The sequence below is a fragment of the Echeneis naucrates genome, chromosome 7 (assembly GCF_900963305.1).
Source record: "Echeneis naucrates chromosome 7, fEcheNa1.1, whole genome shotgun sequence".
NCBI lineage: Eukaryota > Metazoa > Chordata > Actinopteri > Carangiformes > Echeneidae > Echeneis > Echeneis naucrates.
Genome location: NC_042517.1, coordinates 10,939,618 through 10,963,059, shown reverse-complemented (window position 1 = coordinate 10,963,059; position 23,442 = coordinate 10,939,618). Strand labels below are relative to the sequence as shown.

Here is a 23,442-nt window from a genome sequence, read left to right as displayed (position 1 = left end):
AGGGCCAGCTCCCTGTGCACACCTCCCACTTCACACCTGTCCCTCTTCCTCTCCCTCTCTTCCTCACAAACATGCACACACACACACACACACACGTAAACACACGCACACGGCTCATGCAGCCGTGCTACTCGGCACAGGGCTCTCATTGTAGCAGTGACAGGAGGGCGCCCGTTAAGTGGCTCTCTCTTCCTGGGGCCTGTGTGCATGTGTGTGTGTTTTGTTCCCCCATGTGGCTGTGGGGTGGATAAGGGCGATGAAGGACCCCTACTGGTAAAGTGGGTAAACTTGCACAGCCTCGACATCTGTGCTCGGGGAAGGAGGGGTGGGGGGGGGGGGGGGGGGGGCGAGGGGGGTGTGGAGAGAGAGAAGGAGAGAGGGGGAGGGTAAGGAGGGAGGAGAGATAGACAGCGAAAGAAGAGGACAGAGTGGGAACAAGGAAAGGAGTGAGAAGGAGAGAGGGAGGGAGAGCGAGACACAGAAGGAGAGGGGGAGAGAGAGAGGGAGAGAGAGCAGAGCCTTGACAGAGAGCAGTTGACGAGAAAATGCCTTGCTTTGTGGAGAGAATTCTTCCAGGGCAGGAGGGAGAGGTGAGACAGAGCGCAGAGGGCGGTCTGCTGCCAGGTAAGACTCACATACACCTTCCTCCCCCTCTCCCCTCTCCCACCTCACACACGCACACGCACACACACACGCACGCGCCCACTCACTCACACACACACACACACACACACACACGCGTGCACAAACACAAACTGGAGTTGAGTGCTACATCGAGGTGAGCGGGTCTGCTACTAGTTGCAGTTGGCATGAGTCAGGCACGCATGTGTAGTGATGTGGTGGGTGGTGTCAAAGAGTGTGTGTGTGTGAGAGTAAGAGAGAGTGAGAGAGAGAGAGAGGAAACAGAGCAGGTGTAATATTTGTTTTTTGGAAAAAATTTGTAGCTTTTAATTACAGATGCACATTTGCACCTATAGTGCACTGAATGTCAGTGAGGTGTTTAATTAGTTTTAATGCTGTGTTGCTTCTGAAAAAGTTTTGTTGTTGACTTTTTGCACCTTATAGTGCTCCACCTCTGACTTTTTCTATCACGTTTGCCACTTTATTTATTTCTTTATTTTGTACTTTATATTTTGAGAGAGATATTTTTTTTATTTGATATTTATTCACTAGTTACTTTACAGATGAGTATTTTACAAATAGAATATAAACAGGCCAATGACATTCAATAACTTGAAAATAGATGAAAGCACCCAGCAGTAAATAAAGTAGTTTTAAATATCTCAACTTCGACCAGCTACCACACTAATTGATTGCATGTTAGACTTTAACACAGCAAATATAAATTAAGACATTTTATTCCTTCAGTTCATTTTAATGACAATACCTTTAGATGTTTTTTTTTTTTTTTTGCAGGACTTGTAATTACTTGTAATTGAGTATTTATTTACTCTGTGGTATTTTTTACCCATTCTTTACCCATTTAGATCCTTTAATTTAGCAAAGGATCTGAATAATTTATCCTTTTATACTTTTATCCTTATTAATTATTATTTATTATTATTGCATCGTACTGACTAGTTATCAGAAGGACGTACCTATTTAATTTAGTGACTTTATAGGGGAAATAGATAGAAATGTGCTTCTCATAAAACTAAAACTATGAAAAATATTAATAAAAAGCACCTAAAATCCCTCCACTCTGATGTCAGGTACAGATCTTTTTTTATCTGATATGACGTAATTTGCGGTGTTGGTTGAGATTGATTTGGCTGTTTAGAGACAGATGTGATGGAGAGGTTTGTCATCTGAGGGATTTTCCACTCTGCTGATGTAAACAGTGTCTGTTTAAGAAAGGCTAAAGAGTCCTTTCCTGCCATCTTGAGACACAGTTCTGAAGGGAATAATCCTTCCCATGTACAATTAGATTTTCTCCTTTTGGTTAAATAAATACTGCGTCTGTGAACATAAACACGGATTTACATGCGGCCCAGTGGGTGTCAGGCTCTCCAGCAGCTACAGCCTGGGCCTGGTATTTCTTGTTGAGGCCCACAGGAAAAAAAAAAAGGAAAAGAAAAGAGAGATGAAGCGGAAGTTGGCCAGCTGAAACTTCACACTTGCTGTTTATTTGTTTTTATAACAAATGGAACCAGCTTCCCGAGTGAAAGGTGAAGTCAGAATTGAATTTGGCTTGCGTTACCGTGGCGATCTGGCAACCGCTCCGGTGTCCCATAGGACTGGTTGCTGTGCGCTGGGCGCGTGTGTTTGTTATTTAACTGGTGTGTGTGTGTGTGTAAGATACTGCACTACATTTGTACGCGTGTCTGTGTGTGTGTGTGTGTGTGTGTGTGTGTGTGTTGGAGTAGTGGGTGATGGTAGCAGCATTCACGAGAGAGACATTTTACTAAGCAGACATTTCCCCCTCTGTTTTCACTCTGACCTGGTAGGAGATTGATGACTGAATTGTGGAGTACATGTTAACAGTAACTGGTGATTTATGAAGATACTTAGGGTAAGTGAGGCCGCACAGGCTGGAGGGGAAGAAAAAGATATAGCCTTTTAAGTTAATGTAAAAATATAGCCTTTTTAAGTAATAATTGTTATTACTACTGCAGGGGTTTGGACAGAGGTCTGAGTTAGAGTTAGATGTGCACAAAGTGCAATGTGAAGCTTTTCCTTTTCCGTTGGCCATGTGCCTCCCTTTGTTTCTCAGGTTTTTAACTTCAACTCCATTCAACACCAGTCAAGTTGTTTTTGATTTAGTTTTTTCAATGAAAAGATTTGAAATAAAACATTTGCACATTTGGATACACAGACAGTTAGATAGCTGATTAAAAATATTTGAACTGGGGAAAGACAACTCTTTTTTTCCTGTGTAAACCTCAATGGAAAACTGTTCTTGGATGAACCCTTGCACAGCAACAAGTGCACTGTGTGTTTTGGCAGACCCCCTCAGCCAAAGATCCCTCAGAAAATCCTCAAGCAATTTTAGAAGAATCAGATTCTTTCCCTTTACTTGGCTCATGAACTCCCTTGATATCATCTACACGGAGAATCCTCCTCTCTATTCAAATATGAAATTCAATCCACTTGGAAGTGATCTATTGCGATTTTAAGGAATAAAGCAATTTTAGGGAATATGAAGCAGTGCTTCCCCTCGAAGAGGGATGGCTTTCATTTTTTTCAAGGCACCTCTTAGACTGAGTGAAATGTTTCCCCTGTTCGCTCAAGGACAACTTTATTTCTTACCAGGGATTTAACACTCACTCAGTCCCCTCATAAATACAGCGTCCCTCGGCCCTTCGCTAGCCATAACTCATGCACTAACTCTCTAGCTAACTAAACTCATATAGCAGAGCCAACACTTGTTTGTCTTTTACCTCAGCCTTTCTCTCTCTCTTTTCCTCTCTGTCTCTTTTCTTCCTCTCAGCTGATTTATACATGACAGAATCTTCTCTGACTACCGTCTCACCACGCTCCTGTGCTGATCTGCTTGGCCCACTCATGGAGTAGGTTTTAGCAGAAATGTGCATTTGAATATGAGCCAGCCTAATCTCCTTGAGGCTATTTAGAGTGAGCCTAATGCTCCAAGAATGAGCAAGAACAACACCGGAGAAAATGCGGACATCCCTCTCGACATGTCACGACACAACTTGGGTCTCCAAGTCTTTGATTTGCTGATGAAAATCTCTCTGTAAGGCAAAGCACATAAAAATTCCTACTTTCAGGGCACCTGTTGAAGTCCTGAGTGTTTATATATGCGGCATGTATTTTTGTCTTTCCTCCTTTATGCCACCTACCTGTGGATTTTTTTACTTTCTACCGTGTTATCCCAGCGGTGCAGTTACTAACAGGCGTACAGCAGATGAGAAACTCAAGCGATCTCACTTTGAGTAGATGAAAGTGCTCAGGTGGGATATTACAGTATGGTGGAAGCCTTTACTGATCTGGTGCCGAATGGCATTTGGGGAGGAGACGGTCTTTCTGGCATGGTTCCCGTATTGGCTGTTAACAGCCTTCTGGTACCTTCTGTTCTCTCTGTTCAGTCCCACTGGCCCAACACTGACAACTCCTCAAGCATCTGAAGACCCTCTGAAGTCAGAATCGCCCATTTTGATGTCTCATGGCAGTACCCGGCATTTAGTTGTATTTGCTTCTGAAAACACAGGCGCTGCTTGGAGGAATTACCCTCATCACTCGTTGGTGTCGGATGGGGGAGGAGGGTACCGTTCCTCTTTTTACCCCCTATCTCCCTGATCTGCTTTGCTGTCCTTCCTTTCTTTTTGATCTCACCATCAAATCTTCCCCGGTTTTTATGAGTGACGTTTACCCAAGAGCATCTTGGGAAATGGTTGGCTGAAGAAGACGTTTGAGAAAATGCGCCTGAGCAAGCTATCACCTTTGATAAAGCCATAGTTCCAGTGGGAGATGAAGAAAAAAGCCCAAGCATATGAGCGTTGTTAGTAATGAAAAATGCCATGCAAGAGGGAGAGTCTCTGATCCCGGCCTGTTAAACCAACAATGTATAGTACAACAGATTCTGCACTGGAACATCAAGCACTTCTCTGTTGTTGTACCGCAGTGAGTGTTTGACCCGGAGGACTGATCTGAATCTGGGGTAACGTGCTGTTCCTTTATTGCACATCAGCTGGGCACAGAATAATGTCATAATACAGCACTCGCACAAACACAGTGAGTCACACAGGTGCTGCCAGTAGCACTGGCGTACCTTCAGCTGTGTCACTAGTGGGCAAAAGCCTGGCAAGAAGAGTGCAAAAAGAGAAAGAAATAATGGGGAAGTGGAGGGTAGTAGGCACAGAGAGCAAGAAATGTTAGCTTTAGTAATTACTACCTCCATAGAGGAGCAGCAGAGAGGACAGTGAGGCAAGCAAGCTCACGAAGGAGGCCCTGTGTGCAGATAATGAAGGGGTATCACTGTAGCTCTGACAGCGTTAATCTTAGAGTGCTCGTCGGTGTGTGTGTGTGTGCGTGTGTGTATCACTATCAGGTTGTGCGTATGCTCTGTGCAGCATATGTATATATACTGGCGGAGTGTATGGGGTCGTGGTACAGTGCCACGGGCTCTCACCCCACCACTGAGACCCCTTGACAGCACAGTTTATCTAACCACGTTGACAGTCGCCGCCTCTCACAGCTTCTTCAAGCCAGTCCTGATACTCCACAGCGTCTTGCTCATCTCCAGAAAATCACTGAGATCACATCAGCACCCAAACTTGTCTTTTCACTTGTGGGAGGAAGAAGAGCAGTCCAACTTTCTTTGTGTGTGCCTTTTTCTTTTCTCTTTCCCTCTTCCCATTTGAAGTTGTGAGACACTCATTTAAGCCTCATTGCACACCGACACTCAACACACGAGAAAGTGTTATGAATATGTATCAACACAGCATATGGCAGCAGTAGCGCTGGGACTAGGTGTGTCCAGAAGGTAGAGTGCTACCGATGCATTATTCTCCATTCAAATTACCACAGAAAGAATGCAGCGGGAAGCTGAGAGGTGTTCACCACGTCTTTAGACGGGGCAAGAGAAGAAACTGGATCCTGCGAAACAGCAGGAACGGAAGAGCTGTGACAAGCACAGTAGTGGGCTGGCTGAGTTTCCTTGATTTAGTAGATTTTTCAGCAGGTTCAAATCCAGCACTCACTGACACAAGCGTGATTAAAAGTGATATTTCTGACACATTAGGATGCGCACGGGAAGTAACCTCCTCTAAAGCGTTCATTATTAGATGCATGACAGACCTGAATATTTATAAAATAGGTTTTAATAATTAATAGCAGCAATCTGCTCCCGTAATTCATCAGATTTGCACTTCAACAGAGTATCCGTTTTCACTTTAAAATAATAATAAGAGGAATATTAATGTTGCAGAAATGTAAAACGGGCAGCTGGATCCAACGCAAATAGGCAAGCGCTCCCTTTACTTCTGAGGCTTTCCTTTAACGTGTCACTTTTAAAATAAAATTACAGTTTAAGCTTTCCACACTGCACCATTTCAAAACCTTCAGCTGTTTTGTGCTTGAAAATTTGGTGAGTGGCTTCTCACAAATGTGGCAAGTCATGAAGATAAAGCTGCAGGAAACAAAGTGGGTTTGGTGTAGAATGCAAAAGTAGTTGCTGTGGTTTTATCAAAAGCAAATTTATTTGTTTGAGTCAACTTAGCAGCACTTCCTTTTGTATACTGAGACCCAAAATAGACAGCATTCTTTTTTCCTGCAAGCAGTTTTGCTTGTTTCATCCTTTCACATACATTTTTTTTTTCCTTTTTCCTCCCTTATTGTGAGTGTTGTTTTTATCACACCTCAAATTCAGTTGTGCACATTCCTCTTTCTGTTTAACTCCCGAAAACAAGAGTGTGTTCCTGTTTTAGGTGAAAACTGCCACATTCAGTTCCACCTCGAGTTCACGTTGAACTTTTTGATAAAGCACACTATTTTAGTGCTGTCACGGGCACAGGGGCGTGTTTACCCTTACTGTGGATCAGATTTTCCCGAGTGTGTAGAAATGTTAGTGTGCGTACTTGACAGTGTGTGTCTCAGAGCAAATGACGTGACCTGTAGCCATGAGACAGAGAGGAGCAGAAGGAGTGCATGGAGCGCAATGCCCTGCTGTCTACACCCCTGCAAGCAGGCGTGCAACACACCAACACACACACACATAATATTAGTTCCATCCACTTAGCACATGTGTTAACAGTGGATTGTGCATATGCCCACACTTCCCCAGCAACACACAGACAGATACTTTCTGAAAATGTTGTATATCATTGCAACAATGTTGTCACTTCCATCCTGCTTATCAGAAAAGTAAAAGATAACAAACTAAGTTCTGGCAGGGGAATCATAACCACAGGCTTTAAAAAATGCAAATCCCACAAGCAGGAAGACTCATTGTCATCATTTCCTCTCTTAGCCCCACAAAGAATGTATTTTGATCAAAATTTAATTGCACTGATGCACTGAACATTGGAAGTGTAGAAGATGATTAAAAAAAAAACGAAAAACTTCGAGCCTCGTAGGCCGTTTTTGAACAGGTAGACAGCCTACCCAGGATGACATTTTAACAGGCACCTGTGATTCATTCTACCGCATATAAAGTCCAAAAGAGGAAAAGTCTGTCAGGCAGAGCAAATGTTTTAATGGTAGCCAGGGATCGATGTTGTCAGCACAGGCATCCTGTCTGGAAATGCATGCTTTTTTTGGGTTAATGTCACCTCCGTCTTTCTTTTCAAGGAGAGGGAGAGAAGAAAAAGAGCAAAGGTGGGAGCGGGAGAGGGAGGCCAGTGAGATCTAAGCGGAGAACTCGGCAGAATTTAGGGAAATTGCCTGAAAAACATTGACTCGCACTCTCATTCACCAGGCTCCCGTATGTGAAAAACAAATTTGAAACATAACCTTGGAAATCAATTAAGGAGTCCCTGGGAGCTTGGGAAAAAAGAAAAGAAAGGTCCAGCCCTCTTTTTTTCTTTACCCCCCTCCCGACATGTCGTTTTCTCCCCTCCACTTAACGGGGACTTGGAGCTGCCCATCAGAACGGTGCACTGTGTGAGGAGGCTTTGTCAGCAGGGGCTTTATTTAATTTTTTTTTTTTTTTTTAACAGCAGAGTGCCTTATATGCTGTCAAAATGTCTTAAGAGTCTTATTAAAGAAATGCCACAGCTCATTTCCTTGTAATGCAATTCATATGCTGGTGAAAGGGGGCATGTCTAAAGATCTAAACAGCTTTGCTTTTTAGGCTTCACATTAGGGGTTATCTGTGAGGGCTTGTCATTGATTGACATTATCTGGCATGACAGGGCCTCATATCAAGGTTAACCTCATGGACAAAAGTGCCACCCGCACGGACACACAAACGCACTCGTAGTCAAATAAGACACGCTCTCCTCAACTTCTTGTTACGAATGTGCGCCAGCTTCATCTGTGTGTCTAAGCCAGGTGGAGATTTCCAGACTTAATTGATAACTAATGGAGCGGCGTGTGCTGAGTTTACCCTGGAGGATTGACACAGTGTGTGTTTGTGCGTCTGTGTGTCCTGTGGAGAGACAGAGAGGGTACGTGGTGGTAAGAAGATGGGCATGACTTACTCAGCAATGTGGCTCCAGATTCTGGTAAGTTAAATATGGTCCCGCAGATAATGACATGGAGTGACACACACCAGTCCGGAGGCTCCTGACCGCTCAGACAAGTGGGCCATTTGCTTTGCTACAGAACAAAGTGTGTAACTAACCCTAGTGAGCCCCATACACACACAAAGACACACACCTCCCCTTCTCCCTCCCAATAAGCCACAGAGGCGAAGAGAGATCCCCGTGACCAAAATACAACTGAAGCAGTTAATCTGTACAGATATTAGCTCGAGGGCCCTTGAGAGGTGCACCACTGAGCCCCCTCTCCACTGTACTACCCACACTGCCTTGCTGCCGCACCAAACACAGCATCCATGAGGGAGAGACACAGGGGTCGTCTGCTCATTTACCATGGCGGTTGGCTTATCAAATTGCACCCTTGGTGTCTTAAAAACTGATCATGGGAACTGAGCTCCTAAACAAAAGCTGCAGGAATAAATTCTCCTTGTTTCCTTCTGTAGAAGCACAGGACTGTGTGCAATTGTGTGTTTTATTTTATTTTTTTAAAGCAAAGCCTCTGCCTCCTACGACACAAACACTTATAAATGAAGCTTTCATCTGGTGCCAGCTGTGAGTCCAGATTTGCTGTACAATTTTAACAAGTTAGCCATGTGTCCCATGAATTACTCTAAGCAGCAAACTGAATAAAAGTTAGCTGTTTTGGTACGTGGTTGTCAGAATAGCTCTCACTCATGTCAGATTATTATTTTTTTTTCTCACTTGGACCATCTTAGTTTGCTTTTCCTCTGCTGTGGAAAATACCATAATTACCCTGTTTGTGATGAAGGCAAAGGGCGTATTTGTCCTTAGATTTCTACTTTCCTGCCTGATTGCCCTCAAGTTCAGCGTCTTTCCTCTTCCGTCTGCACTTGAAATATACATTGTTTTCTTCAGCCATTGTCCTGTGCAGTCGGTGTGTATGTTACTGAGGCAGTTCATGCCTGCTTTTGTCCTGCAGCATCTTGTTTGTGTTTTGCGGCAGTGTGACGGTAGCGTGGCACTTGGCTGAGGGCTTGTGTTTGATAACAGCCCGTGGATGGAGCCGAAATGAAATAGACCAAACGGGTCCTTTAAGGTCAGCACCCCCGGAAAGACGGGACACAATGAGCAAGGTCACATTCTAGACGAAAAGAGATAAGTGCTTTATTGATATAAAAAAAACAACAACCAAAAAAAAAAACCACAACAAGCAGACAGATGTGCAACCAACTGATTAATAATAAAATAGATTTGTGAGAGAGAGGGGCAGGCAGGAGAAGACAACTATCTCCTCCTGACTTTATGTCCATGTGTCTGTGTACTGTATGTCTGTATGTGTGTGCCTGCATGTATGCATGTACAGTATTCTGTGCAGCAAAGCATTGATCCTGTAGTGCAAACTATAAAAAAAAAAATCCATTGGAACTCTAGTGGTTAAAAAAAAAAAAAGAACAAAATGTGACAGATTGGTGCTGGTGGCGGGTTTACTGGGTGCACAGACGCTCTTCATGCCTGAATCGTTTCCTATCATCACCGCACTTTGTGTGATCTGCAAAGTACAGTGTGAAAGTACTGTTAAAAAGAAGATCACAAGCAATCTCACTTCTCCTGTTTTGACAGTAATCTGCGTATCATATCTCATCAGTATCATGTTTTATGACAGAGACAGCAGTCACTGTAGGTTCCTTTTTTCCATTCAGTCACTTTATGAACAATGTGCCTTTTGTACTGCACCTACTCTGCTATTATCTTTTTATGAAAATAAGCAAAGGGTATTGGACTGTCGTCATCTTTTATGTGCCTTTATCATTCTTTCTCTTGCGCGCTCTCTCTCCCTCTTTTTTTTTTTTTTTTTTTTTTGTGGCAAGCTGCTAAGTGAGTAAAGCTCCAAAGTAGATCAGTCGGTAGCGGGTTTAAATTTGAGGTGGGGAAAGCTAAGTCCCAGTCCCAGCCAAACCTGTCTCATCAGAAAGACTCTGAAGGACAGGAGGGCTGGAAGATTTCCATATGCTCCACCACCCCCTTTGCTTCAGTATTCACCAATGCTGGTCTCCCCCCCACTCCTCTTGCTCCTTCGTAGAGTATACCTACCTTTACAGCCCCTTTTCTAAGTCCCCTCTCTCCATAAACTTCTCCTCAGATGTGCCCACCCCCAAACCCCCATCTATCAACTAGTTGGCAATGGCATTGTTTTTAATCATCAGAACCTCAAAATTATTATTATCGCTTCTGATGCGGCAATTAAAACTTCAGGTCAGAGGCACAACGAGCGGTGATCAGCAGCCGAGCTGAGAAGTTTTAATTAGACGATCAGAACCATTAATGCACAAAAAAAAGGTGTGCGCTGGGAAATTAACGGGAACGTCTTAATCAGGGTTAGCGACTCCGAAGAGGAGTCAAGTGAACAGAGAGCAAAAAACAAATCATTTCCGCACCACTGGGACAAAACTCAATTAAATATGCATGCGGAAAAATGGAAATTTCTCAGCATCGGCTGCACTGACTGTTGGAAAACTGTGGCAAAATCTCACGGCGGGGTCGGCGACCCGCTTATTGTTATTCTTGTGTAATAAAAATGAGAGAGGGGCCAGATGCTGGGGTCTGGGTGTCGTGCCGTAGTTGTCCATCAGTGGCTTTCCGCTTGACTTCCTTGCGGTTGCCGCAACCTCTCTACTGTGGGGGGAGTGGAGGGAGGGTGAGGAAGAGGAAAACACTCTCTTCCTGCAAGTGCTAAATTTACAAAAATAAAAACATGGTAATTTTCAACTGTCCCTGTGCATGTTTGCCTGTGTGGCTCAGTGATTTTCCTCAAACACACATGCACGCTTACTCTCTCATACATACATCTCCCTTGAGAGCCAGAGACACAAAAGGTTCACTGAGCTACACACCAGGAGCTGCAGCCTTGTCGATTAATCTGCCAAAGGTTCATAAAGTTATAACTGCCTTTTTTTAAGAGCTAGAGCAACTCTCGGTTGTGTATTGTAAAATAATCCTGAGCTGAGCAGACATCTCCCAGACCCTGTTTGTATTAATTAACTCCTGATATTGAGGGGTGGGTGGGGGGGTGGGGGTTGTCCCTGTGTCAGTCATGTTGAAACTCAGCAGGAATCTACAACAAGCCCTGTACCTGTGTTTGATTAGGCGACGAGATTAGCTTCAGTTTAAACAAGTAATATCTACCTCTCTTATATACAGACCCTCCTGTGTGCTCACTCCATACAGACTGACAACTCTGCATGAGGTGGGTGTGTTTGTGGTGCAGCACTGCACTTAGAATAAGAAATAACGCCAGGTTGTTTCATATTCAGTGTGCTGCATATGTGATTTTACGTTTTCCATAAGATAATTACACAAGTATTTAAGACGTAAGCCACCTTGTCTCGTGTTTCAGAAAGAGGTAAAGCCACGGACCCACCAGTCACAACTATCGTTAACTCCCAAATCCCTTACCCGTAGCTGTCTTGATTATAGTCTGCACACGTTCACACAAATAATGCACTTCCAACAGCGTTATTAGGATTTGAAACACCACTTGATTGGGCATGATATCATTCTGGCACACAAACAGAGACTCTGCATCAAAAAACCAACAAGACCTGTGGGGCTCAGAGCTGTGGAAGAGTAAGTTTGTCAGTGCGGCAGGCTAGACTTGAACACAAGCTGTGTTATTCACCGCTGACAAGAAACAGGGCCCAAAAGAACTTGATGATGCACTTATTTTTGACTGAAGATGAAAAAGAGCCCGACCGAGTCCAAATGTATTCAAAATAGTTTCTTTACTTTTTCCTCAGGTTTTGGCCTTATACAGACAGTATATGGCACTCCTTTGTGCTCCTGCTCTGTTTCCAGTAAAAATAGTGTCACAGTTAATATAAGCAGTTGGAAAAATTAGTTTCAGCTGTTGTGTTCAAATTGAAAACTGCCCATTTTCCACCTCCCAGTGCTTACTGAGGTGTCTCCTCCTTGACAATTAGCACACCATGCTAAAACAGAACTGTAAATAATGTCCAATGCATGTGACAGTGTTGTTTTTCTTTCTGATATTCATTAATAAGGCAGAATGCTTACTGGACTCTCAGGGAGGTGGGGGAGTTGGTCCCAGAGGGAAAAGTTGTTCTTTCATGTAGGTCCCCACAGATTTTATCTCATTGTACGCTATCATGCACACAAACGACTTGAGGTAAACAGCTTAGTGTTACCATAGCAATCCCTATTGTAAGCAATGGCAAAAAAGCTGCTGTGGACAGAAGCCCTCAGCATAAATAATAGTTTAGACAGCTTCCATAAACCATCGAACCATAGCATGTTTGTCCTCGGGGGGAGCTTACAATATTAAATTTGTTCTAAAGCATGCTTCACCTTCTGAAAGGAAACTCTGAATATGTTCTTAAGATGTCTGTTAGTTCAGTTAGAGGCATCAACCAGTAGCACTTGGTCCTCTACTCACGCTCCTTATTGTTAACAGAAAATCATACATAAATAGGCAGTAATGGAAAGAAACAACTGCGTAGGGGTCATTTCCTACAAGTAGCTTGAGATTGCAACAGAAAGGAAATCAGTAGTTAAAGCATGAATTACTGAACACAGTAAACAGAAAAAAATCACCTCCAGTGCAACACCCAAATGTCCTCAATCTTCCTTTGGAGAATATATCTAAAAAAAAAAAAAAAAGGTGGAAATTTATGTCTTTTACTCCCTAATAGTTTTTCCAGCAGATTTTTTTTTTCTTTCAAAATTGCTGTCTTCTAAAAGGTGACCCTTTCACCTCTGCCAGCAATTGTCTAACACTAAATTGTACAGTAATCCGCCGCTGATATATGGCCTCCTCAAAACTACATAATTCCTGAAGTCATTGTTTCAGAGAGGAAGCCTGCAATGTAAATACAGTAACTGAGAAGGCATGTGTGGGGAGCATGCGGTGTATTGTCTGGTGTTGGGCTGATCTGTAAACTCCTTCAAATTGTATATCCTCTAATGATGCCACAGCTTTGCAAAAGAAAATGAAAACAGGCTTTTATGTTGCACCGATGTCATTTACATAATGCTGGCAATGGCTCACACATGATTGTGCTTGGCTTTATGGCTGAAGGGAAATGAAGAGTCTCGTACTCATTGTTGTAGAAAGTGAATTGAGTCTTTAAGATAGAACTTTGTTACCTCTGATATCACACATTTTCCTCTGCTGAAATGGTGTGTCCGTAGCCCCGTATAGTCTATTATCTTACTCACAGTGTTGCTGAGTTAGGATTAAATACGACTTCACATAAGTAGAAATATCTCTTGCTGTGTTTAACAGTTTTCACACAGCCTTGACTGACAAAGCTTTACCTGCGACTACTAATAAAAAAAAAAAAAAAGTTCTCGTGGTTGGTTGGTGTCGGGTATATCTTCAACTATTTTTGATATCATAAGCACACTCTTCCACTCAGTCGCCTCCTCCTTCTTTTTTTTCTTCTTCTTTTTTTTTTTTTTACTTATTTACAACGTGATAAAGATCTGGCCTTGATTTTGAGTCTGAAACGTTGTTGGAAGGTGAACTTTGGTGGCTGTGGAAATCAAGTGAAAGGTAACAGTGTGCGGTTTCTGCCCTAAAAAGGCAGCTCTGGATATGGAATGCCACAGGCAGCTGTTCCTGCCTCATCAGAGGACATGTTATAAAGATAGCCCCACTTGGGTTGAAATAATGCCACCCATTCCTGCCCCAATGCATGCTCTATCACACCCTATTGTTCAGGGAGGCCAGGATGAGGGAAAAAATGGGGGGAAAAAGTGAAGTCTTCATAGTATATCTTGTTAAGTAAAGATATGTAAAACACAGGAACTACAACTTTTTTTTTTTTTTTTTTTGCATAATGTGACCATGCCACCCTCTTGGCTGGATGAACAGTAAAAGTTGAAAGAGCTCATCTACACAGGACATTACATTCCTGTTAATAAAGTTAAATTAGCAGCATCTACGGAAACAGTTACTGAGTCTAATTCCACTGAATAGCCAACATGAGAATGCAGCTCCAAAATGCCCAAAAGTGCTCAGCATTTTCACTCCACGTCCTGACAGCTTTAATACTGAGCAGCCCCCCCACTCAGTAGCAAGACCACAGCCTCTTGAGGTGAGAGTGAAGATAACATTTCACAGTGTCTCTATAGCGCTGTCATGTGAAGGATTATGTAGCCGAGTATTTGCTGCTTGTAGTACCGTAGGGGGTCTGATACCTATCTGCCTGTGGTTTCAGCTGCCTGTGCTTTTTTTCTGCCTTTTTATTTTTTTTTTTTTTCCACCGCAGTGTTAAATTCTGAGCTGACCGAAGAGGTGTGACTTAGAAAGATATGTACAGTATCTCTGTGTGTCCTTCTAGTCTTGCGCTGTTATTGTTAAGTGCTTTTGGATGTTAATAATAGCAGCAGTCACCATTTGTTCCATATCAGTTTTGTTTTTCCATTCTGTTTTTCAAAATCAGTAGAATTCACTTCATATTTGTTTCGGGCCACACTAGAAACTCGCCTTGACCCCATTTGGAACGAGTTGTGCTCCTTGAAACGTTTCTGAACTGTCGGCTGAGTTTTGTGATTCTTTTGACTCATGCCCTTTTTTGTGTTGTTCTTGTTTTTCTCAGCTGAAAGGAGTTTATGCACTGAAACGACCTCAGGAAAATCCAAGATGGCTGCCAAAAGGAAAGGTGGCCTAAAACTCAATGCTATCTGTGCCAAGCTTAGCCGCCAGGTGGTGTTCGACAGCAGCTCCCAGAATGCTGAGGGAGACCAGAGTGTAGCGGAAAACAGTGAGCGTGGCAGTTCCCACTACGATGACAATGAGACCAACTTCCCTGAGGGCCTGAGCCTAAATCAGAGCCTAGAGGAGGACCAGAAGAGACGCGAGGCCATTGAGAAGTGGGTCAATGGCGAGTACAGCGATGAGCTGCAAGCTCCTGACGATGAGCACGAGCATGAACTCAAAGTCAGCAATGACGAAGACGGCCCTCCTGAGGGCGTGTACATGGTACAGCCCAAAGGCTGCAGCGATGAAGAAGACAATGCAGAGGAGGCCGATCCTACGGCAGGGTCTCACGATGGCAGTTACCATGACGACAAAGACGCTGATGACAGGCCTTCAAAAGATGACACCTGCATACCACCAAGCGAGGCCCAGAGTCGCCAAGCACCTTTCTCCTCTCCAGGTACATTACGACTGTGTGTCCTCCTTGAGACTTTCCTGTCATACTACACTGTCTCTTTTTATACATCTTATACCAACACTACCTTTGGCCTTCAAAATATTCCACCCCATAGTATTAGGAGGCAAAGGCTTAAATAAAGGGCAAGGGACGCTCCCACATCTACATGAGTGTGCCCATTATTGGAAAGACACACTCTAGGGTTACATTATGAATAGCCAGTGACACTGTCACTCTAAAGACAGATTTGTGTGGCAGGCCAGAGGCGAAAAGAGCGAGATGTCAGTGCGTGGTTAACTGTACAAAGAAATTCATAAATGGAGTAGGCTGACGATGTGAGGCCGTTTATGCACTCTCCCAGCAGCTGTGGGCCAACAGCGCATGGCAGGGCCAGACTAAGCTTCATATTACGCCCAGGATTACATATTGAGTCTTTGATTTTTCCCTAAGCTCACTAAACTTAGCCACCGCCCGAAGCTCCTCTATTACATGGAGTTGTAGTCTCCCTGGGAGGAATTTGGTGTTTTTTCACAGTTGTAGAATCCAAGAGATCAATTGTCAAATGAAGTCAGAAATAGGGGAATTTATAATGCAGACACACATCATGGTTTAGTGTTTTATTGTCTCCTCACAAAGAGTTGTGAGCAGACATGAACATATTTTAATAAATTCCTTTATACTATGTGCTCTTGTAAGTGACTCATAATAACCTCTGTTTAATTGTTACATGATGTTCCCTCGGTATAATTTACTGATTATCAAATAGATAAAGCTGGTGGAGACTTCCAACAGTCACACTAAAGTAGCAAGAGAGCGTGCTAACAGCACAAACAGTCTTTTAAGAAAGTGCCCTTTACAGTTACACACTTTGTGACCCTTGAGGAGAGATTGGCCTTTGTATAGCAGAAGCAAGAACACAGAGCTGTAAAAAGGAGAAAAAAAAATGAACATAGCTCAGTTATATGAATAGATAAAGCCTGAGAGACAACCAGAGAGAGAAAAAAAAAACACCAATTTGCAGGCGAGACCGGTTGTTGTGGTGTAAAAACAAGTTTTGTTTTGTGCTTGTTCACATCTGTTTAACTGTTTTTCAGTCTTTCATCTAGGTTTAGGTATCTACCTCAGAGTCATGTGCACATGCACTTTTTTCCTTCATTTCTTTTCTTTTCTTTGTTTCACAAACTGTACAGCAGTAGCTTTGGCCACACAGAATTGGGGGCAGGGGCTTCTGAGAAAATGAAGCAGGTTTCATTTAAGAGGCAAATGAAAATGGCTTTGTGGTTTAAATTAGTCATTTTGTGTGTATAAAGAAAAGCCTGTCTGTAAATATGAATTACTGTTGTGTAGCAGGCCTGCACCTTTCCTTCCACTCGCTCCCTTACAACTTTACAACAAAGCCAGAGTGTTTGAAGATTGCAAGGAGAGCACACTGCATCAGTTTTAAATTGTGTCTTTAGTCTGCGTGTGTGCGTGTGTGTGTGTTCTTTTTTTGGGGGGGAGTTGCTCTTTGTTGATTGTAACTAGGGCATCTATATTGCCATGTTTCTGCTCAGCTCACAATTAAAACATTTTTTTTCCTCCCTCTCTCTCTCTCTCACTCTCTCTCACTCTCTCTCTCGCCGCTGTCTTTCAAAGGCTGATGCGGAGTGCACATAATTATGCATATAAACATAGTGGCTTAATTATCTCTCACAACATCAGTGACAATGTAATTAACAAACATTGCAAGATCAATGAGAGAAACTGCGACCTTCAAAACATTTAACTCCTCACATTGAGGCATCGTGCGGATTTCCTATCAGTGCAAAACCCCAGAATACTTTTCCTAGATAATTTAGATGTCGCATTAGAGCCCTCATAAGCCAGTCGATGGAAAAACCAATGAATAAAAACTATGAAAGCAATGACAGAGATGCTTATAGCGATGGATCAAACAGGCTTGACCATGACTTCCATTTGCAATTCTGGGTTCACTGTAAAAGGTTATTGTTCATTTCAAGCTGTTTCAAAGCCCTCTCTATTTACCGCCTGTTAATTAACTAACCATACAGCAAGGAAGTTTGAAGCTCCGTACAGTTTTGTGTGTGTCAAATTACTTCAAACAAATGCACATAATGTCATTTATTCAAACCAAGTCTTTATTAGGATACCACTGTCCATTTAAACAAAACACACTTAAGCTAATTCACTTACATGGAGACAAATTGCTTTTTAAAACTCTATAATTTAAATGATTGTACCATAAAAAGAATCTGGCTATTGAAAACTTTCCCAGACCGAACTCATCTCTCAATCCAGCACTGTGCTGAAACATTTTCAGTTTACATTGTGCATATGTGTTTCAAAAGTGTCACCTGTTAGAGAGTATTCAAACTTGAGATTAGTCCATATATAGCCACTAGCATGCACCTTTATCAGCAGCAACACCTCTGCCTCTCAGTCCTGTGAGTACAGAAGCTATGCCACACTGATGTCCATGTTTGGTCAGCCAAAACGAGATATAATGCCCATCTGTTATCATATCTGGGCGGGAAAATGTGGCCTAATTGCAACAAATATAGCCAAGGCAGGACCCAGCCATGTGGTAGATTTTGCTCGCCTGAAGTGTCAAGATTAGGAACCACTTCTTCCTAGATTTTCCAGTGGCACCAGAGACGGTGCAAAGGGAACTGTCACGTGTTAACAAATATGAGAGGAAATAATGAGAGTAAAAAGGAAAAACACTGATTTATTTATTTATGTATTCATGGTTATGGTCCCACCTTAACCCGTTCAACACACACATTTTCCCAGTTCGTGCCACATCATCATTAAGAGCCAGTCAAATAGGGCTCGAGTTGAAAACTCATTTACATGGTGTTTTAGAAAGGTTATCTCCTGTCGGTCCCAGTCATAATCCCTTCAAGTCCAATCATTTGCCTTTCATTGATATCACAGCACATGAAGGAATAAAGAGACTCGGCTAATTTTTCAGAGAAGGTGATGATAATACCCTCAGCAAATAGAATATGAAAAAGGGGATATCTGTGTTCCCATGACAGAACTCACAAGTCTCTGTGCAATAATTATCAATTGACTCTGCAGCTAAAATTATACGCGTTTTCTTTAATTTGATACCTACTGCAAAGCAACAGTCAACAACCCTGACTATTCTCAGTCAATACAGAATCAACTGTGATCATTTTTATATTGGTGCTGAGAGAGAATTATTTGTCTTTTTTTTTTTTTTTTTTTTTTTTTTTTATGATTCCCGTCCACAGATTACTCTGCCAAGCTCTTTTTCAGTATCACTCTTCACTTAGTCAAGCAGACTTCAACTGTCTGTATCATACCGGCGTGGGTGGGTTGGCCCTAACTTTAGAGCTATATGATATACTGTGACCTGACATGCCCTTGTAAATACAGTTGCAGTTAAATCCAACAGAGCACTAAGGTTGTCAAAACCGAAATCAAAGAGGAGGAATGTTTAACCAAATGATGTTTAATGTTTTAATATATAAAACAATTGTTGGTGTAGTCTTATCAGTGAACTATCTTAATGAAAACCTATTGAAGTAAATGCTTTGACATTACATGCAACTACAGTATGTCACTCTGTGGTTCCAGTACACTTGAAAACATCATAGATTTCATTAAATATATCTGTGGCAAACATGTAGGTATTTCCTCTCAAATACTTGATCCATTTCTCTTAAATTTTTCATGCCCTTTCGATCCACCAGATACTCTTTCATACTGATCCACCGTGCAGAGGAGCAACCCTGTTGCAGTGAATGGAAATTTGGAGATTATTTTACATGCTGCGCAGGAGATGTGAAAAGCAGGGCACAGCGACTGATTTAGCAATAACTGAGAAATCTGAGACAAGAGCAGAGATATTTGTGTATTAATTACCTGGATGGTAGCTGATATTACCTCTTGCCAGCTCATGTGTACTTTGATCATGTGCTGATCATGAAAAAAGTAATAAAACGTTGAAAAAAAAGACGAGTTAGGATTGCCAAAGGTTTTAAATGGCCTTATTAAATTATCGGCTGGTACATGACTAGCATGTGGGTGGTATCCTATGTGCAACATGCAAGCTGACACAATAAATAGATATTTGGAAATGAGACGGATCAGCAAAAAAATAAAAAACAGTTTGAGGAAAGGCTCCCTCATCGGTCCCTCCTGTTTTACCCTTTCTCTGTGTCTTTCACCTTATGCCCTTCTTCTTTACACAGAGATTTGTGCCTCCACTGGTTCCAGGCCAAATCATTTTTCCCTTTTCCCCACTCTCTGACCCCATGCACTAACCTGGATGAAAGTTAATGGGCCAGAATTAATCTCCACATAATGCAATTAAGCTATACATTGACTATATTTTGCCATGTCCTTGGGGAAGTTGTCCAATTTAATGGACTCTGAAAATGAAAGTGGTGTTTCAGTTCACAAATGTGTAAAAAGAGGAAAGGATTCTTTCTGTTCACTTTTGAAGGTGACACCAGGATCTTGTTATTTTTAAGACTTTACACTCACTCACAGGGGATATGCAATGCACTTAACATGCCATAATTTCTCCGCAGATAGTTGCTATCTGTCATTTTTAATAATGTTCAGCATCAGTCATAAGAATTTACAGTTATGTTAAGTGTATCACTTTGTTGTGCTGGTAGTGTTTATATTCACTATTTCCAACATGGCTGTTGTCATGAAGAGGTTTTTTTTTTTTTTAACTGAACTTCAAAAAAATTCACATTAAATCTGCTTACATAACACAACGAGCACAGACAATTAGAAGTTTGTTTTTGTACCCTTTGGTCGAATCACCCGCAAATTCTGCAAAACTGACTTACGGTGCAACCAAAACAGGAAGAGCATTGCCTCAGACTGCTTGTTTTGTAGAATCATAAATACACAGCATATACAGATGTTGGTGTAGCTTGCAGTGGAGAATCACTTTCCTGTGATCAAATTTGCTGCAATTCTGAAGTTGTGAGGATAATGACGTACATCAATCATAGATTCATCCTTCAGAAAAATGGGTACGGTGTCATGTAGCAGATATAGTTCTTCCACTATCTAAATGTTGCAGCGTGTTCGCCAAAATAGTGGTGAGATAGCATTGTGTTATTAATTGTAATATGCTCTTCGCTTTTGACACCAAGCTTTATCTGTTTCGAACAAACATATTTGATGACAAATACAAGAAATTGTTTGTCATATACAGATTATCCACTTCAGCCAAAAGGCCCATTGCCAGCAACACAGTTTTCAAGATTTAAGATGAGTGAGTTTGGAGCCATTTGCTGACTGATTTAGTAACCTGAATTTCACCACTGATTGAGCTTTGGCTTCAAGCTGGTTTCAGTTTCTCCACTCCACCAAAAAAAAAAAAAAAAAAAAACGCATTTCCATTTTATTTGCTGTTTTAGTAAGTAAAGACTTTATTGCAAAAAATCTAGATTAAGTTTGTGTAGATTAATGTACTAGTTGCAGCTTCAAAATGAAAAAGTATCTTACAGAAGAGCCCTGTTGTGTTTTTCTCTGCAGGAGAAGCATCTGCCTTGCGAGACTATGCAGCAAACACCATGAATGAGTTTTTGGGAATGTTTGGTTATGATGACCAGCAGGTAAGGGATGAGCTGACCAAGAAGATCAGCTTTGAGAAGCTCAAAGCCGCTACCTCAGACCCCTCATCCCTCAGCAGTGAGGAGGCCTCACGGCGCGCCCGCTTCTCCAAGTATGAAGAGTACATTCGCAAGCTAAAAGCTGGCGAGACCCTACCTTGGCCCATGCATGTTTCACCACCCAAACCAGATGACCTCAACTCAAAACTGGCCCAAGAAAAGAGTGCTACCATCCTCCAGTCCTCTGGGTGCCCCCCGGGGGCAGAGGCACAGATCTACCCCTCCAGCCTGGACCACAAACAGCCAGGAGGACCTCAGCTGGGCGCATCTCAGCCACCCAACCCATCTCACATGCAGAGCATGGCATCCCGAGCCTCCAAGTATGACTTCTTTATTCAGAAGCTGAAGATGGGTGAAAGTCTACAGCAGCAGAACGGTAATGCCTACAAGCGGCCCTCCAAGTACGACCTGGAGAACGTGAAGTTCCTGCACCTTTTCAAGCCTGGTGAGGGCAACCCTGACATGGGCGGCGCCATCGCCTTTAAGACTGGCAAAGTGGGCCGCCCTTCGAAATATGACATCAGAACAATTCAGAAACTGATTCCAGGAAACCCAGAGGCCCCGATGATGCCCAATGTCCTCGCCTCAGCACCGGGTAACCCCGGAGCTCCTGGTGACCCGACTGTAGGTGCAGCTGGGTCGAGCATCTCATTGGACCAGAGCGGACACATAAGCTTCAACACCTCCGACTACCTGAAGTCCAGCTTTTCCAAGACTGACTCCATCACTACGGGCACTGTATCCTCTGTGAAGTAAGTCTGCTCAAACATCGTCACTGGAAAGGATAGACGAAGGTTTAAGCATTTTTCGTAGAAAATGTATACATTTTATAAGCTATATATTTTCACCTAAATCTAAAGTGTTGTAATTGTGCAAACAAGTGAATATTACTATCATATGGCCTTAGTGCTTGCAACAGTTACATGAGCTACTAGTCGTGGCCCGTGATTTGACAACACACTGAATGTGATTGAAGCCCGTGTGGTAAAGTAAAAGCAAGTGAAAGAAGCATGACCTGGAGTTAGCAATAAGGTGTTAACATGCATGGTATACATGCCTTCAGTTGTTTGCATCAAAACAGTATATCTCTGAAATCTGATCATAAGCCATGCAAACAGTCAGTAAGATTCCTCTTTAAAATATACTTGCGGGTGGTTGAAGAGATTCCAGTGGCCTGACTTCTTCACACTGATCCGCTCTCTCAGTGGAACACCTTGGAGCTAATGTGAAGCCCGCATACAGTACACTTAACTGCTACTGTGAGTCAGTTAGCCTAATGCAAAGGTAATTGCTACCTCCACAGCAGCCAACAGGAATGTAGTGTGAAATAGCGCATAGCGCCCAATAGATCCACGACATGATGAGTTGCGAAGGCACATGAAGTGTTTACTTGCTGTAGCACTCCGTGGAGACTGATTTAGCACAGTCATCGCAAAGTGACTGACTTCTTTCGTTTGGCTAGGGTGTAACAACTCTCCCTTTAATTACTTTGGAGCCATGACTAACCTCCCGGCGAGTCACAGGGGCCGACTAAACACTGCCTGACGAGTGCACTTTAAAGGAGGCAAACGAGGGGTTTGGGGAGCTAGCCTACCGTTGTGCGCACTACCATGAGTCTGTTTGATTGGTTTTGACCTTGTCTCTAGTTAGTCAGGACCTATCAAAGACACTGTTCAAGAGCCCTCAGGCACCTGTACCTCAGGCTCTGGCCTTTGTCAGGTTAGGGCTCAGTGGAGCTGCAAGCCTGGCTAACTGACCCAGTCTGGTCCTTTTACACAGGGAGGAGAGGGGCGCTAAGGAAAATATCTGGCAGCACATCCTCCCCTCTGGGTCAGATTAACCTCAGGTCATCCCCCGTGTGGAGTTGCTCACATGGAGCTAAATGCCATTCCTGAGAGGGAGCAGCAGAACCAATAACTGTATTATGACATCTACAGACAGTACTGAAACAGCTTTATGAAGGGAGTCACATCACAGGTGACAAAGAGGCACACAGCATTCCTCAGCATGGCCCTGTAACTCAATTACAAGTGAATGTGATTGAGTTGAATTTGGTACAAAGTCAATAAGCTTGATCTACATCCATTTGAAGCCACAGTGTTGTCTTACATCTTTGTTTGAACTGAGTCCAGACTAAATGGAGACAACTTGACATCAGCATAAGAGCCAAGGGCCCTCAGAGATTATCAGAAAAGACCTTTTCAGAGGTTTTCTTCCACATCCCCATTATCCAGTTTTGCATATGAGCACTCACCAAAGTACCCCCATAAAAGATTAATGTCCCTTTGCTCCTGCGTTTTGCCTCTCGCTGGATTGGGAGACCATGCATCAAAATGTGCGTCTTACGTTTGCGCAGCACATGAAATCCCTGTTATGCCACAAGAAAATGTATATTGATAGCTAGGAGTTTGGGAGCGGCTTGTAAGTAAATATTGTGTCAGTTTGTTTTTATTAACAACAGGCAACCCAACCTCGCCA

General features: G+C 42.7%; 1 protein-coding gene across 7 annotated transcripts in view; it reads left to right on the top strand.

Annotated features, from left to right (window-relative positions):
- The window catches only part of casz1 (castor zinc finger 1), a 158,746-nt gene that overhangs the window by 113,579 nt on the left and 21,725 nt on the right, over window positions 1–23,442 (top strand). For 4 of the 7 annotated variants that reach the window (XM_029507266.1, XM_029507264.1, XM_029507265.1 and 1 more), the window contains 2 exons: window positions 14,738–15,298; window positions 20,828–21,716. In XM_029507266.1, the coding sequence (XP_029363126.1) occupies window positions 14,782–15,298; window positions 20,828–21,716 (1,406 nt within the window). In that variant the 5' untranslated portion in view covers window positions 14,738–14,781. Of the gene's footprint in view, window positions 1–485; window positions 625–14,737; window positions 15,299–20,827; window positions 21,717–23,442 lie in introns of those variants that run through there. The other 3 variants (XM_029507262.1, XM_029507267.1, XM_029507261.1) reach the window with 2 other exon arrangements.